General features: G+C 47.4%; 1 protein-coding gene, 1 long non-coding RNA gene and 2 other non-coding genes across 5 annotated transcripts in view; 2 read left to right on the top strand and 2 right to left on the bottom strand.

The window, feature by feature from the left end:
* The window catches only part of LOC136376721 (uncharacterized), a 432,865-nt gene extending 415,899 nt beyond the window's left edge, over positions 1 to 16,966 (top strand). Inside the window, exon 2 of the long non-coding RNA XR_010746233.1 lies at positions 16,622 to 16,966. This is a non-coding gene — a long non-coding RNA (uncharacterized lncRNA). The remainder of the gene's footprint in view (positions 1 to 16,621) is intronic.
* TRNAE-CUC (transfer RNA glutamic acid (anticodon CUC)) lies at positions 3,396 to 3,468 on the bottom strand. The gene has a single exon. It is a non-coding gene; the product is annotated as a tRNA-Glu (tRNA).
* Positions 3,843 to 3,915, bottom strand: TRNAV-CAC (transfer RNA valine (anticodon CAC)). Its single transcript has one exon. It is a non-coding gene; the product is annotated as a tRNA-Val (tRNA).
* On the top strand, positions 6,096 to 15,665 carry TRIM41 (tripartite motif containing 41). Of its 2 annotated transcripts, none has more exons than XM_066343002.1 (6): positions 6,096 to 6,907; positions 10,708 to 10,803; positions 13,005 to 13,235; positions 13,780 to 13,802; positions 14,043 to 14,107; positions 14,530 to 15,665. In XM_066343002.1, the coding sequence occupies exons 1-6, from the start codon at positions 6,122 to 6,124 to the stop codon at positions 15,132 to 15,134; spliced, it is 1,806 nt and encodes a 601-aa protein (XP_066199099.1). In that variant the 5' UTR covers positions 6,096 to 6,121; the 3' UTR covers positions 15,135 to 15,665. The 2 variants fall into 2 exon arrangements, with proteins under 2 accessions (XP_066199099.1, XP_066199098.1); XM_066343001.1 differs by having other exon boundaries at positions 6,099 to 6,907; positions 13,980 to 14,107.
* Positions 16,967 to 17,078: the final 112 nt, after the last annotated feature.

Here is a 17,078-nt window from a genome sequence, read left to right as displayed (position 1 = left end):
GATTCACTTCCTAGGTGGAAGGGATTGAAATAGCATGAGATTCCATCTAGTTACTCAGAATGGCGAGCAATTTAAAAGTTATGAATTGTTGATTTCTGGAATTTTCCATTTAATATTTTGAGATCACAGTTGACCCTGAGTAACTGAAAGCAGGGAAAGGGAAATTACTCTTAAGGGAGACTACTGTACTTCCCTCTCCCCTGTCACTCCCCACCCCTGATACTCAGTCTCTGATCTCCGTTACTAAACCATCTAAAGCAGAAATCCAGTAGCCCCTCTCCAGTCCAGGGTACAAACCATGCATCCAACTCCTTTACCTGCTGAGGCCTGACCCTTGGTCAGCCGCCTTTTGTCTGGATTATGGCTGTCCTTGCAGCCTCTGTTCCTGATGCAGCCACACTCCTGCTCATCATTTCTGAAGGATTGTTGTATCGGAACAGTGAGAAACAAACGTCTTGCCACGCACACAATCAATTAGCCAAATTAAGAAATTAAGGAGTCTTTAATTAAATGGCTACGCAACCACATGGAGACCTAAGTTGTTCAAATCAATGCGGTGGGGAACACAGCTTGGGGCTGGCTTTTAAAAGGAAAATTACATACTGACTAAGGAATAGGGAGGAGAGGAAGCATAGCAGTAAAACAAAACAGTGAAACAAGCTTTCTTACAACGTTTATCTATAGCAGGGGTTGGGAACCTTTTTGGCTGAGAGAGCCATGAACACCACATATTTTAAAATGTAATTCCGTGAGAGCCCTACAACGACCTGTGTACCTAACGCATTATCCAATAAAAATTTGGTATTGTCCCGGAGGACAGCTGTGATTGGCTCCAGCCACCCCATGAACATGAGTGGTAGGAAATGAATGGATTGTAATACATGAGAATGTTTTATATTTTTAAATTTTATTAAAGATTTGTCTGCGAGCCAGATGCAGCCATCAAAAGAGTCACATCTGGGCCCTGGCTGGTTGGCCCCTGGCAGGTTGGCTCAGTGGTAGAGCATCGGCCTGGCGTGCAGGAGTCCCAGGTTTGATTCCCGGCCAGGGCACACAGGAGAGGCGCCCATCTGCTTCTCTACCCCTCCCCCTCTCCTTCCTCTCTGTCTCTCTCTTCCCCTCCTGCAGCCAAGGCTCCATTGGAGCAAAGTTGGCCCCGGTGCTGAGGATGGCTCTGTGGCCTCTGTCTCAGGCGCTAAAATGGCAACGGCTCTGGTAGCAACAGAGCGACGCCCCAGATGGGCAGAGTATCCCCCCCTGGTGAGCATGCGGGAGTCTGTCTGACTGCCTCCCTGTTTCCAGCTTCAGAAAAAAAAAAAGGTCCTGGCCGGATGGCTCAGTGGTCGAGTGTCGGCCTGGTGTGCAGGAGTCCCAGGTTTGATTCCCGGCCAGGGCACACAGGAGAGGCGCCCATCTGCTCCACCCCTCCCCCTCTCCTTCCTCTCCCTCACACAGCCAAGGCTCCACAGGAGCAAAGTTGGCCCGGGCGCTGAGGATGGCTCTGTGGCCTCCACCTCAGGCGCTAGAATGCCTCTGGTTGCAACAGAACAACGCCCCAGATGGGCAGAGCATCGCCCCCTGGTGGGCATGCCAGGTGCATCCTTGTCCGGGGCATGCGGGAGTCTGTCTGACTGCTTCCCCGTTTCCAACTTCAGAAAAATACAAAAAGAAAAAAAAAATACAAAAGAGCCACATCTGGCTCGCAAGCCATAGGTTCCCGACCCCTGATCTATAGGATTAATTCAGGGAGAAACATTCTGAGAATATCTGCAACTTTGCAAAGCTAGTTTAAGGCCACAATCTGGGAAACCAGCCTCAAGGCCAGGAATAGGGAGTCTTTTCAGAAAAAGTAAGTTCTACTAAAAGTCTCTTTGTCTTAGAGAAAGTAAGTTTTGCCAAAAATTATTAATGTTAAGAGCCTTTCTTTTGTACACTTCAGGGTAACTCTAAAATGTAAACCAGAGCGAATCCCTCTGCCTCTGCAGACTATCATCAGCACTGAGGACAAAGGCAAAAGATCCCATGCTTTTGCTGAACATCTGAACTGATGGACTTGACTTCGTTGTGCCAAGAGCAGTGTAGGTCATTTACTCAGAGGGGGCATTTCAAACGGTCTGGCAGGAGGGGTTGTGGCCGAAGGTGTGGAAAGGAGAGAAAAGCAGGGATTGTAGTAAAAAGCAGCGGAGCCCTAGGTTTATTAGGAGACAGGAAAGAGAAGCCTGTCCACTATATTTTCCCTTTAATTAAAAAGCATTTTTTGAAGGAATTTCCAGTTCCAGTGAAGGTGGTAAAAATTAATAAATAAATAAATAAATAAATAAATAAATAAATAGATAAATTCTGAAACCGCAATTTGCAATTGACTCCACAAGCTTTTGTGCAAGACAAAATGTTAAAGTCCACTCTTCCAATACCAGATCGCAAGGTAAGACTATAGCGACAGTAATTCCCTAAGGGCGCATACACAAGGACTTAGCTGGCAACATTGCAGACGACTGCCCTGAAGGTGCGGCGTCATGCTACCGCCTCCCAAACTCCCCCATTTCGGCTATCCTTCGCTTAGTGAGATTAATAAACCAGTTTTACATGATCAGTAGACTTCTCATGTGGTCCGCTATGTATGTGTGGAGACTTCTCCGGCCGGATAATAGAAAATGGGCTGATTAAGGAAACAGTAAACAAAGAAAAATGAATTTCAGTTGCAGTTAAGAAAAAATTTTGTGACAAGACCAGTAAACTGAGGGCGTTCATGTTAGGTAGGATGTTCCAGAGTAAAGGATATTTTTACATTCCTTTGCGTGTGGGTGAAATGTGGAGGCTGGAATGCGTGGGGCAACATTTCGCAAAAGATGGGTGCTTAAAATCGAGCGTAAAGAGAATATCCTGAAGTGAGGGTCTCAGATTACAAAGGACTCCCGTCTTTCTTGACCTGGAAAACGGACGGCGGCAGTGAGAGCGCAGAATCCTGAACTCTGTTATCACCTAGAAAGGTGCTAGCATATCACAGAGCTACGGTTTGGACCGATGAACGTCCAGGGCGCGTCCTGGGGTACCACCGCAGCTTCCGGAAGATCCGTGGCCTTCCTCCCAACGCTTCTTGTCCCGGACACCCAGACGAGTCTTCTGGTAGAGAAGGAGCCAGGTACATGTTGAATTTGGCGGATTTCAGCAAGCGGAATGCAGGCCAGAGAGACCGGACCCTGGAATTTGTCCGCCGACTCTTGGCACCAATTCCTCGCTCAATCCCTCAAGGCCTGACGAGGGCTTTAGGGTAGGTTGTATATCAATTTGGGGTCCTTTGCTCAACCACTGGTGATCGAACCTTTCTACTTTTGGCTCCCACCTTTGGGAAATACGTTACTTTTGTATGGAAAGTAGTTTCTATAAAATTATTCCGCCCAACATGGGGCTCGAACCCACGACCCTAAGATTGAGAGTCTCATGCTCTACCGACTGAACTAGTCGGGCAAACACATTTCACTTTTTATTTCAAGAGACAGATTCATACACAAGGCTATGAATACATCTTGAGAATTAGTTGCACAGGTATTGTGAAGCTCCCGCTGTGCGTTTGACTCTGTCCTAGTCATTAGGTCCCTCGACTTGGGAGAGATGGCCCTGCGGGCTTCCGAGGGGACAATCAAAAAAGATTATTTGCGGTTGGAGACCTGAATTTGTATTGCGAGCATTTATGGAGTGCCTGCTGTAGTCTCTCTTCAGTCATTGTATCCCGGACAAACACTAACCCCAAATACACGACCTTCCTTCCTTCCCTGTGACAACCACCTGTCCTTGATGCTGGGATGAAGAATTTACTGTACAAATGGAAACGACCAAAAACTTGTTTCCGCCCGGTTTCGAACCGGGGACCTTTCGCGTGTGAGGCGAACGTGATAACCACTACACTACGGAAACCTTTATTTCTGGGAGTTGCTTGATAACATCCCAATCTATCCATGACCGCAAATGGCAGGGTACCAAGAAGGTTTAGTTCCCTGAACCGGCCCACTGAGCAGTGCTGTGGCCGCACTTTTATATTCCCGAAGAGTCCGCAGCTCCCAGAATGGTCTAATATAGCTCACCCACGAGGATTCGTATGTAGTTTTGGCATCACCCCCTTAAAAAGCATGGGTTCACTTGGAATTTCCCCGCAGGGGTCATGCAGCGCCGGCACTCATTGGGAATTCTCTACAAGAATTACAGTCCTGCAACTTCCACCGCAGTTTTTTTTAATTAAACGATTCTTTTTTTAAAAGCATCAAATATTATTTCTCTCGCATTAATAATCTATTTGACAGAGATGCTCACAGCGATATCTTTACTAATAGAATTCTCTGAAGTAAGATCAATAACCACAAATCCATTCCGAGTCCCTGCTCTGAGACTGGGACCTCATGAAAACAGACCTCGAGGTATTTTGGGCGCGAAGCAGGAGTGGTGCACAGTTCAGGAAGTGTTCAATGAATCGATGGACTTAGAAGTTTTTCGTGTTTTTATTTTATTTTTTATTTTTTTAATTTGAGGCAATAGATTTATTTGGTTCTAAATTCAAAAGATACAGAATGACATATATGAAAAAGTAGCTTTCTTATCCCGGACCTTCGGCATTCCCAGAGAACCTCTGCTACTAATATTGTTCCAAACACGACGATGATGATAGTAACGGGTAGCTAAATCTTATTATCTCACTATGTTTTAATCAACATTCTATCGCTTTGTATGACATTACTTCAATTTTACAAAACTCTCTAAGATAGGAATTATTATCCTTATTTTGTATGGATAAACAGAATTATAAAAATATCAAATGCATTTAATATCCTCCCCCCTCTTCCTCTTTTGCAGATGGCAGTACACTACACGCTGTTCGGTACCTTGTTGTCCTTTTTACAGCTGAAGTGTTCCACTATATGAATGTACATGTAACGACTTGCCACTATCCTTTTACTGATGTGCAGTTATGAAAGTTCCTCAATGCGACAGTAACCAAATGGCAGTTTCTAAAATGGGTGTGGAAATGCCAACTATAGAGGGGAGGAGGGGAAGGGTCTCTGGTCCCACCCACTGCGCTTCTTCAGACCCCGCCTCCCGATGGTCATAGGCCCTAGATTCTAGGGACGTTCTAAGTCCTCAAACAACAAAGTCCTTGCCTAGAATGGCCGGAAATACTTTAGGACGCTCACTAGGACCCACCCCTCCGCTTCCGGCAAGCAGGGGTCTCCAAACTTTTTACACAGGGGGCCAGTTCACTGTCCCTCAGACCATTGGAGGGCTGCCAAATACAGTGGTCCTCTCACTGACCACCATTGAAAGAGGTGCCCCTTCCAGAAGTGCAGCGGGGGCTGGATAAATGGCCTCAGGGGGCCGGATTGCGGCCTGCGGGCCGTAGTTTGGGGACGCCTGCTAGGGTGTCTTCGATGAAGTGCTTCGTGTCCCGCCGGTAGCGTGGCGCTGGGCCGATGCGGTCACAGCATCGACAACGGACAGCCCCAAAGGCTTCCAATGTCTCCTAAAGTTTATCCCCGGTGGCGGGGGATGAGGGCAGCCTGTCCTGTTTCGTCTGCGTTTCTCGCTCCCCCCGTACCAGAGAAATGTGGGCCTCCATTACTTTAACCCTCTCATCCTGTTCCCAAGTGGGTGCTAGAGCGTCTCCTCGTCGTTTCCTGCCCTCCGGGGCCCGGGGCGGGAGAAAGGGAGCGTTGCGCGACCGCGGAAGGAACATGCTAGCTTGCGTGCTAGTTGAAACAGGAAGTGTTGGTAGGGAGACCGGAAGTAAGGGGGCGGAGCCAGGAGATGAGGGGCGGGGTTTATGAGAAGGCCAAGGGAGCGTTGGGGCAAATTTGCACTCAGGGCCACCTGAGGGACTTGGCGGTACTGCTGAGCTGTGTCATCTCCCTTCGCAGAGATACGGGTGTCGTCTAAGAGTAGGAAACTGTGGAGGGGTGGGTTGTCGGGAGAACATTTCTCTGCCTGCGCTTGAGGCAAGTGTGGGGAGGCAGGGCTGGGGGTGGGGCCGGGTCGTCAGGGCGTCTTTGAAGCAAGACCCCCCCCCCCGTCCCCACCCCTATCCCCCCTACTCCCCCCGCCCCCAACCATCTACACTGACTAAGTGGACACTAAGATGGCTGCCGTTGCCATGGCACCCAACCCGGTGCAGACCCTTCAGGAGGAGGCGGTGTGCGCCATCTGCCTTGATTACTTCACGGACCCCGTGTCCATCGGCTGCGGACACAACTTCTGCCGAGTGTGTGTAACCCAGTTGTGGGGAGGAGAGGATGAGGAGGACAGGGACGAGTTAGATCGGGAGGAGGAAGAGGAGGACGCAGAAGAGGAGGAAGTGGAGGCTGTGGGGGCCGGTGGGGTTTGGGACACCCCCATGAGGGATGAAGACTATGAGGGAGACTTGGAGGAAGAAGTCGAGGAGGAAGAGGAAGGTGTGTTCTGGACCGGTGGCATGGGCGGGTCCAGCTGGGACAACATGGACTACGTTTGGGAAGAGGAGGAGGAGGAAGAAGACCTGGACTACTACTTGGGGGACATGGAGGAGGACGAGGAAGAAGTTCTGGAGGAGGACGAGGAAGAGGAGTTAGACCCTGTCACGTCCCTGCCCCCGCTTCCAGCCCCTCGGAGGTGCTTCACCTGCCCCCAGTGCCGAAAGAGCTTTCCCAGGCGGAGCTTCCGCCCCAACCTGCAGCTGGCCAACATGGTCCAGGTGATTAGGCAGATGCATCCAGCACCTGGTCGGGGGAGCCGTGGGAATGAGCAGGGCATTTGTCCCAAACACCAAGAAGCTCTGAAGCTCTTCTGTGAGGTGGACGAAGAGGCCATCTGTGTGGTGTGCCGAGAATCCAGAAGCCACAAACAGCACAGCGTGGTGCCATTGGAGGAGGTGGTGCAGGAATACAAGGTGAGAGAAGTAGAAGGTGGTAGTTTAGTAGAGGAAGAGGGGAAGTAAGTGGAGCTGTGAAAAGGAAATGTCTTCCCTCTTCCAAAGAAACTCATGTACTGGTAAGCTGACTCGTACCTTAGCATTTACTGGCATCAAGGGTTAGAGTGAGAAGGATCTGGTACATAGACATCAGACACAGTGAAGACTATGTAAGACTGGCTTCTTCAGAGGAAATTGGGCAAAGCTGGCAATTCAGTATCACTGGGCTGTGACCCCTGGGGAAAGCTATTGCTGTTTCACACTTCGCTGTGCCTAAGTGGAGTGCAGGTGACAGGCCACTAGGGCTTTACCACCAGTTCCATTTTCCTTTGGGTGATCTTAAGTCTATCCTTGACTAAGACCCCTGGAGATGGGAAGAACTTAGGGTCTCAAAGAACAAGAAAGGGCTTTGAGGAACTGCATAGTAATGACTTTGGTGCATAGTAATGACTCCTAGTGTCAGACCCAGATGCACTGAACTTCTGATGAGTTCTCTCTCCCCCTGAGGATTGTTGGATCTGCATCAGTCTTTTGTACTGGCCAGAACTTCTTATGTTTCCTGAGAATTCAGAAAAAAGGAGAGACTTTTAAAACATAAGTCCTAGCTATGCATTTATTCAGTTGGGCAAGTCTCTGAATGTCTTTGAATTTTATTGTCTTCAGGATTAAAAGTTAATATTTATTGAATATATAACTAGGTACCCCAGGCACTGTACTAAGCACTTTTCATGAACTGTCTTGGTTAAAACTCCAAACAACCCTGTGAGTTTGATATGGTTTCTATTCCCATTTTACAGATCGGGAAACAGATTTAAGTAATATACGCAGGGCCACACAGCTACTAGTAAGTGATGGACTTGGTTATGACCTATTCCTTACCCCTACCCCACCCCTGGTCTGCACAGTACTGTTAACAACTATTTGGATGTTTATCTGGTTTTCTGACATACAACTTCATCTTTGAGTCTGATTCTGTTTTGGTTAGTATCTTACCCCCTACTTCTGACCCTGATTCTTTCTGGACGTAGGTAAAGGAGACTTGGCTGTGAGACAGCCAGCACAAATATCACTACTTAGTGAAGCCTGGATGTGTTTGAAGCAGTGGAACCGGGATAAGGAGAAGGTAGCTTCTGTGTGATCGGCACAGAACTTTTTCATTTTATGACTTGTGTTTTCACACCTGATTCCCACAGTAACCTCATTTAGATGTTATTATCATTACCCCAATTTTAGAGTAATGTGTCTAGAGCTCAGCTACGAGTGGTAGCTGAGGCACACCTACACCCCCTCATGACAGGTTAACAATTCCTTCCACACAGTGATTGCAAAGCTGGCCACTTGGCCAGATTGCTAGTGGAGGTTTTCAAAATTGGAGTGGACCCTACCCATAGAGATTCTGAATCTGTGATGAGGAGAGTATCTTTAGAAAGCCCAGCCTCGTATGGGACTCACTGCATTGGTAATATTGCTTTGCCTTTTAGGCCCTGCATTATTAGGGGAGGTTGTGAACTTTTTTTGTCCTTCCCTTCTTTTATCCTTTCAGTTGCTAGTTAGCTGTACCCATCAAACAATGTGTAGCCATTTTGTTAACTGGGTCCCAGGATGGAATATCCGTGGGCATTCTACCCCTTTCTCCTCACACTCCCCTGGCAGGACTTTCAAAGGCTTCTGAATCTGGATTTTAATTTGTTAACCACATTTATTGAATGCCAGTCCAGTAGGGCTTTGCAATTTAGGGAGGTCACTGACACAAATAATCTGACATTAATTGATCAACAAACGTCTATACGTAAGTTTTATTACATAAAACTAATTTGAGTGATTCCCTTTCTAAGTTACAGGCTATTTTACAGGCAAGTAGTTTATTCTGTTCAGATATGTACACTAACAAGCACTAGCTTGGCATTGTGTTGTTTTATAGATAGAAAACAATAGGTAGTAACTCATAAGGGATGTATAAATCTCCAAAAAAATGAAAGATCTTTGAAAATTTCTCTTAAATAGTACTCTATTTGGACTTTTGCTTATGAATTTTTTGTCAACAATTTAGGAAAAATATTTAATGGAAAACGTAAGCATCAAAAATTATGTATTAGTAGAGTTCAAATTATTGACAGTATTGGAGAAAAGTAGAAAGTAATATCGAAACGCAAAATTTTGTGTAGTTTTTGCTATTTTCATGTTATGGATTGATTCTAATCTTATTATTACTGTAAACTTTTTCTACATCCACTTTCTTGTGCAACGACTAACTGCCTTTGTACTCTGGGTCAGTAACTTCTTTAGTTCAAGGGTCATTATCATGTTGTCATTGGCAGCTTAAGGAGTGGATAGGGAATACTAGATAACATTTACTGATCTGTTGCTACATGGCAGACACTATGCTAAGTTTATTGTCTAAGGGACTGTCCAAGGGGTAGATTCTGTTATCCCAATTGCTTTTTTAAGATGAGGAAACAGAATCCTGGCTTGCTTCAGGTCACCTGGCTGCATTTAGGATCAGATTGGATTCTAGGCTTCAGCTCTTTTACCCTCTGTTACCCCTCAAGGAAAAGGAGGGAGAAACACAAAAGCAGAGGACATAAAAATGGAAATAATAAACAGGTTGTGCTTGCCTCACCCATTCTGGTCTCTCTACCAGCCCTTTAAAGAGAAAGACTGTTACAAATGATTGAACACAGAGCTTGAGTGCATATTTGCTGTGAAGGTTAAAACTTAGGAGGAGAGGGTTTTTGTTTTTCATTTAGCAAGTGATTGGAAGAGAAAGCAGATGGACAGAGAGAAACATAGAAATTAAAGTGGCAACCCTGTCCCCATGAGTCCCTGTGTCCTGGGGAAGGCAGGCACACTTGTAATGATTACAGTGCCTAGGAAGTATTACAAAGCTTGTTTTTCCTTTTGTTTGTCTTTTATTTATTGATTTTACAGAGGGCTGGGGAGAGAAAGTATCAACTCATAGTTGCTTCACTTTAGTTGTTCCTTGCTTATCATTTGCCTTGACCAGGCAAGCCCAGGGTTTCGAACTGGTGACCTCAGTGTCCCAGGTTGATTCTCTATCCACTGCGCCACCACAGGTCAAGCATAAAGCTTGTTTTTATGTCTCTCAGGATCCCACAGGAAGTTGGGGTCAGGGAGGATCAGGGCCATAGTCAGGTAGCTGGGTTTTAAGAGAATGCCTCGGGCCAAGTGGAGAAGATCATTCCCAGGCAGAGGGAACAGCATAGATAAAGGTATGGAAGTATACTCAGGAAAAGACAAGGTGTCTTATGTGGCTAAAACTTAAGAGTCTGTAGAAGGAGTAGATACAGGCGGGGCAGGCTAAAACTGTAGGAGTAGAGCCTCATATTTTGCAAGTGATGGAGAACGACTGATGGATTTTTATCACATGAAAATTATCAGAAAAGTCCTTAGAGATGAAAGTTATGAGGAAGATATCTTAGGAGGGGTAAGGGACCATAGGCAGGAACATTCATATGGAAGGACTGTGTGGTGAGGTGCTGAAGCCAGGCCCACTCCACCTGTGTGTGTGGGGCTCTCTGGCCATCTGGATCCAACCTTTAGAGAACACATCAAGGGCTGTGGACATGAGTGCAGGTGGAGGGTTGGAGGTTTTGTCATCAGTTGGAAGTCAAGGAAGGGAGTATGATGCTCATTTGATAACTGGGATGAGGATCAGGCTTTGAGACCCAACTTACTGCAGGATGATAGGGGAGGTGGGTTCTGAGAGCAGGTGGCTCTCCTAGGCTAGGCCAGTAGCCTTCCTTTTACTGTTCCCTCAGGCCAAACTGCAGAGGCATGTGGAACCTCTGAGGAAGCACCTGGAGGCTGTGCAGAAGATGAAAGCCAAGGAAGAGAGGCGGGTGACAGAGCTGAAGGTGGGTGAATGTTCTTGACAGGGGCTAACTGGCTCTATGGTCAGGGCAGGGATGATGGCCTGCCCACTCACAGGAGGTGACTTGATCTCCTGAAGAGGGGCAGCCAAGGCCTGGGAGAGAGATAGACACCCTCCCAGGGTCCTGAGAAGAGAGGGGCCTTAGATGGTCAGGAGGTATGTACATTCTCAGGTTCCAGAATGGGGTGAAAGGCCTGGCTTGGAGAGGTTGGATGTCTAACTGAAAGCTGCAGAGCAGGCTTACCACCTCAGGCTAACCCCAGAGCCAGTGTTCCACCATGCTCTGTGTACTGCACTGGATAGCAGAGGGCAGAAAGGGAGCAAGGCAACATCCATATAGTAGCTGTCAGAGAAGCCCAGATCCCAGGATAGATGGCTGATAGGTGGGTAGAACAGCCTGGAGCATGAGAAGAGGGGGCCAGCATAGATAATGGAGGGAAGGAATTGGTGAATGTTAGAATTATAGACATCTGATATATTCTAGTACACTGTTTCACAGCCATTTTTCATTATTGCTCACTTCACCTCAAAGAGTACCGTATTTCCCCATATGTAAGACGCTCCCATGTATAAAATGCACCTTAATTTGGGGGCTCGAAACTTGAAAAAAAATGTATTACATAAAGTTATTGAACTCCAGTTTTATTCATCATAAAATTCATATAACTCCTCATCTGCGTGAAAAAGAGGGAAATGCAAGTTAAAAAAATCTACAACCACTGTGTAAGTCGCACCCAATTTTTAGATCCTAAATTTTTTTGAAAAAGGTTGTGTCTTATACATGGAGAAATATGGTATTTTTAGGTATTTCCCCCCAATTTCCATCTCTCTTCCCATCTGATTTTGTAAGGCCCCAGGCACTGGAATAGCCTGGTGCTGAGTTTTAGAGACCAAATCCAGGACATCGCTCTGGTTAGATGCCTTCCCCCCATCTCTTCTGTGCCTGTCACCCTGGCCAGTGGCTAGGCCTTACCACTTCCCAGGGCCTGTGCTTGTTGCCCACCTGCATTTTAGGGACTCTGCTGCTGGCAACTGCCTGGCATTGAGTGGTAGAATCTGGGTCTCAGAGTTGGGGAGTTATCTTGCCTCCAGCCAGCTGTCCAAATTGAGACTTCTGGGCTCCTGGTGTGCAGAAAAGGTATAAGAATCTTGAGTGCCCTGGGACAGAGAGAAACTGACTTTTTACTTGGCCTGTCACTCTCTATTCCAAGAATGTCTTCAGCTGATGATACACGGGCAAAAAGTGTGCCCACTATCTGGGATTGCCCAGCCCAGGCAACTGAGGTGGGAGTGGATCGGTGTTTTCTCTTATTATAAGTACTTACGGAATAATATCCTTGATTTTGCCTCTTAACCCTTAAAGTATAAAATATTATGTGGCCCTTTACAGAAATAGTTTTCCCATGAGCCTGGGTAGTTCAGTTGGCTGCAGAGTCATTCCGATACACCAAGGTTGCAGGTTCCATCCCCGGTCAAGGCACATACAAGGATCAAGCAATGAATGCATAAATAAGTTGAACAACAAATTCATGTTTCTCTCTTCCTTCCTCTCTCCCTCTAAAATCGATAAATAAAAATTTTAAAACATTTGCCAATTCCTGGTCTAGAATTAGGTGACTTTGCCAAAGTCGCCAGTGGTATATTAGAACCCTAATTTCATATTTTGATTTGTTTTTTTTTATTCATTTCAAGAAATTCTTACCAAGTACTAATTCTGTGGTCAGTACTGTGGCAGGGTCAAAGGACTCTGGCAAACAAAATTTACAGTACCGTGAGGGAAAAGGATATTAAAGGATACTTACAATGTAAACATAACATTTCAAAATAGGTAAATACCATGAAGACAGACACTGATATTTATGGGGGTGGTCCCGATTTATATCTGGAGAGGAGGGAAGGCTGGTCTCAGGGAATATCTTAGACTTGAAGAATGAGTCAAATTAAGTAGCCAACCTAGAGATAAGTATTGCAGACAGAGGTGGATGAGTTTTGGAACAGTGTGGTGGGAATGGGGGAGTGATCCCTGCCTGGTAGGGCTGGGAGGTGGAGAAGGGGTAAGATACTTCTTTCCATTTGGGATGTAGGGCTCCTTTGCCTTGGATTGAGGGGCAGCAGTTGCAAAATTGGAGGTTTATGTTTCTGTGTGTTGAGGTGGTATCCACCATCCCCTTTGCATCATCCCAGAATCAGATGAAATCAGAGCTGGCAGCTGTGGCCTCGGAGTTTGGGCGGCTGACAAGGTTTCTGGCTGAAGAGCAGGCAGGGCTGGAGCGGCGCCTTCGAGAGATGCATGAAGCCCAACTGGGGCGCACGGGAGCTGTGGCCAACCGTCTAGCGGAGCAGGCTGCCCAGCTGAGCCGCCTGCTGGCTGAGGCCCAGGAGCGGAGCCAACAGGGAGGCCTGCGGCTGCTCCAGGTGAGCAGTGCCCCCTTCCATGTCTGCTCCCCAGCACCCTGTTTGCTGTGTCAGGCATTGTGTACCAAACACCTGTCCATAGCTGCCTTTTCTCATTGGGAGGAACCCAAAGGGATTTCACCTAAAGACCCAAAGGTCTTTTGAGGCTGAAGATAGTTACTGCCAAGTGTGTGTGTGTATTTATACCCAATGAAAATAAAGAAGATTCAGTTGTAAAAGGAGGATTTTAAATGAGAGTTGAAAGAATTTTTGAATGATATCCTGAAAAGATGATCAAGTCATAGTGTGAAAATTATTTAACTGGGTTTGGAAATTCTATTCCTGGGCTCACAGAAAAGGAGGTGAGTTAGGTGTGCTGAGGCATAGGGAAGACTGAATTGGATGCATGCTTATTGAGGGCCTTGAGGTATTTTTTTCTCAGTCCTGTTTAAGTTCAGTCTTTCTCCAGCTGGAATCAGACTGGGAGAAAGGAGCCATCCCTGCACAGCTGACTCTCTTTTTCTCTCTTTCTCCCTCTCCTTCTCTGTGTTTCTGTTATTCCCAGGACATCAAGGAGACTTTCAATAGGTGTGTTCCCACTGTTGATCCTTTGTGACCCAGTGGCATCTGGTTCCCCATCCCTGCCTCTTTTGGCTGTCCTGCCCCTCTCCTTGCCTCCTATACCCTCCTCTCCTTCTCCTCAGCTTCTCTTCTCCCCTCTGGGAATATTATGGTCCCACCCCCTACCTGGTCCCCTTCCTCCAGGTGTGAAGAGGTACAGCTGCAGCCCCCAGAGATCTGGTCCCCTGACCCGTGTCAACCCCATAGCCATGACTTCCTGACAGACGCCATCGTGAGGAAAATGAGCCGGATGTTCTGTCAGGCTGCTCGAGGTAGGGAGGTCACCTATACGACCTTCCTTGGCTTTTCCCTTCACAGACCTGAGATTGGGTTCTGAGGGAAGATGGGCCCCAGGGGAAGAATGGGGGCTGATGGAACAGGCTACAGGCAGGCCACCTGGGACTTCAAGTCAGGACTTCTGGCCCAGCCCAGGTAGGTGTTAGGGGTGAAGGCTGGCAAAAAGAGGCAGGGCCTGAGGGAAGGCCTATCCAGTGTTTTGGAAACAAGAGTGGGAAAGAGGTAGAATCCGTAGGAGCCTGAGCCTGGCCTCCATGAAGGAAGGGGTGGGGAACTAAGGACAGCTGGTGATCGGGAATGCGGAGGAGGAAGGGCATTAGGAAAAGCTGCACCTTGGATTTTGCTGATGGGGAACACTGGGTCCATCGCTGGCCTATTTGTCCTCCCCCTTCCCAAGTGGACCTGACGCTGGACCCCGAAACGGCTCACCCAGCCCTGATGTTGTCTCCTGACTGCCGGGGGGTCCGCCTCGCAGAGCGGCGGCAAGAGGTTGCTGACCATTCCAAGCTCTTCTCAGCCGACTGCTGCGTACTGGGGGCCCAGGGCTTCCGCTCTGGCCGGCACTACTGGGAGGTAGAGGTGGGTGGGCGGCGGGGCTGGGCGGTGGGTGCTGCCCGTGAATCACCCCGTCATAAGGAGAAGGTGGGCTCTGGGGGTTCCTCTGTGGTCATTGGGGATGCCAGCTCTTCCTCACGCCATCACCACCGCCGCCGCCGGCTCCATCTACCCCAGCAGTCCCTGCTCCAGCGGGAAATATGGTGTGTGGGCACCAATGGCAAGCGTTACCAGGCACAGAGCTCAACAGAGCAGACACTGCTGAGCCCAATTGAGAAACCACGGCGCTTTGGCGTGTACCTGGACTATGAGGCTGGGCGCCTGGGCTTCTACAATGCAGAGACTCTGGCCCACGTGCACACCTTCTCGGCTGCCTTCTTGGGCGAGCGTGTCTTCCCCTTCTTCCGGGTGCTCTCCAAGGGCACCCGCATCAAGCTGTGCCCTTGATCAGCCTGCCACCCGCAGGGGCCCCTCTGGTCAGCACTGGTGGGGCGGGTGGTAGTGGATGGTGGCCCATAAGTTTGGGGGTTGAAAGGCTCCCAAAACTGTTACTGCATTCTTACTTTTCCTTGACCCCAGGACACTGCTTCTCCCTCTAGGAGCCTAACGAACCCTTCTGGCCTCCAGCTCAGCTTCCTCTCACCTATCTGTCCAACAGGTCTGCATGGGTCCCTTGATAACTGCCTAGTCTTCTCTCCTTCCTTCTGCCCAGGGCCTGAGTTTGACTAGGGGAGGGAATACTTAATTTTATCAACTTCTTTCCCCACCCCTGCTCTTCAACCTTCATGTCAGTTCCCAGGCTGGAAGACTTGGTCAAGACTCATGACCACCCCCATTCCAATTCCATTTCTCTTGCAAGGTTTAGCTAAGGGATTTGGAAGCTTTTTTGGGGAGTGGGGTGGAGACAGGCTGGGCAAAGGGTAGAGCTGGATAATAAAGAACCATCTATTTGGGGGAAGGAGGTATTCTAAACCTTCTTCCATCCCCAATTTCTACCTCCATAGACTAGCCAGAATTTAGCTTCAGTGAAAAATCTGGAATGGTCGATATGATTGAAACTACATACCATTACATCCCCCAATAAATTATTTTCTTACCCTTCTTTCCCAGCACTTAATCTAGGAGCCAGCTCATCCTACCCTTCTCACTGCTGGGCTCCTTTCTCCTGTGTTCAGTTAAGTTCCTATTGTCACTTTCCATCCTCTTCCTGTCTTTAGTTCCATTTGATGAGCCCTGATGGGGAGCAGGGTTTGGGTTCCCAGGAAAGCCTTGGGTATAATCTATTTTTCTAGTAACCCTTTGCCTTCTGTCACTTACCAGCTTTTGTCCTGTGCTTTGATGGCTCAGGTCAATTTAGGTTCCTGGGGAAAAGGGAAGTTGGGTTGTGTTGTGGAAATAAACTTATTTGCTGCTTTTGTGGAGCCTATTCCTTTACAAGCATAAACAGGATGTAACTTAGAAACCTTCATTTCTTCCACTGGAGCCAGTCCCCTCCACTAAATGATAGTTAATCACACATCTCTTCGATACCTGCCTTTTGCACACCTGTCCTTTCTGGTTAGCATTGTTAAGACTTATTTATTGGCACACACTTCAGACTGTACTTGAAGATGATTTGCTGAGTTCTATCCCCTACTTGCAGAGGTCAGGAACCTATGGCTCGCGAGCCAGATGTGGCTCTTTTGATGGCTGCATCTGGCTTGCAGACAAATCTTTAATAAAAAAAAATGTTAAAAATATAAAACATTCTCATGTATTACAATCCATTCATTTCCTACTGCTCATGTTCATGGTTTGGAACCAATCACAGCTGTCCTCCAGGACACCACCAAATTTTTATTGGATAATGCATAAGGTACATGGGTCGTCGTATGGCTCTCACAGACTTACATTTTAAAATATGTGGCGTTCATGGCTCTCTCTCAGCCAAAAAGGTTTCCGACCTCTACCCTACTGTTTTGAGGCTTTCCCCAAGGAGTCTGGTTTCCCCAAGTCTCCATCCGTGGGTCTCAGGCCCAGAACCTAGAAAATACATTCGTCAAGTTTTCCTTTATTTTTTTTAGTGAATTTATCTAGAAGTCTCAACATTGGAGCGAATGCCAGAGATCCTGCATTACCGTTTGTGAAGTGGAGGTTATATACAAGCTACTTCAATATGCTGTTTGTCATTTAGCCAACTCTGATTTAAAATACCTCCACACAACTCAAAACAAGGTAAAATCTCCAATTACGGAAGGAGTGAAAAGGAATTATGAAGTAGCAGTTCTCCTGGGTAGTTGCTTTCAAGAATGAAAAAAAACCCCTCCATTTTAACAAAAGGCCCAATGGGATGTAGACCAATGATTCTTAACTGCCTGTCTGCAAGTTAAACATTGATACTGTAAGAAGATT

This window comes from Saccopteryx leptura, chromosome 6 (assembly GCF_036850995.1).
Source record: "Saccopteryx leptura isolate mSacLep1 chromosome 6, mSacLep1_pri_phased_curated, whole genome shotgun sequence".
NCBI lineage: Eukaryota > Metazoa > Chordata > Mammalia > Chiroptera > Emballonuridae > Saccopteryx > Saccopteryx leptura.
This window is presented reverse-complemented; position numbering and strand designations above follow the sequence as displayed.

What these genes read in the sequence shown, in the direction of transcription:
- TRIM41 (XM_066343001.1), top strand. Translation starts at nt 6,122, where the DNA reads ATGGCTGCCGTTGCCATGGCACCCAACCCGGTGCAGACCCTTCAGGAG. An exon ending in GGCGGGTGACAGAGCTGAAG is followed by an intron (nt 10,804 to 13,004) that starts GTGGGTGAATGT and finishes GCATCATCCCAG; the next exon opens with AATCAGATGAAATCAGAGCT. An exon ending in GTTCTGTCAGGCTGCTCGAG is followed by an intron (nt 14,108 to 14,529) that starts GTAGGGAGGTCA and finishes CCCCTTCCCAAG; the next exon opens with TGGACCTGACGCTGGACCCC.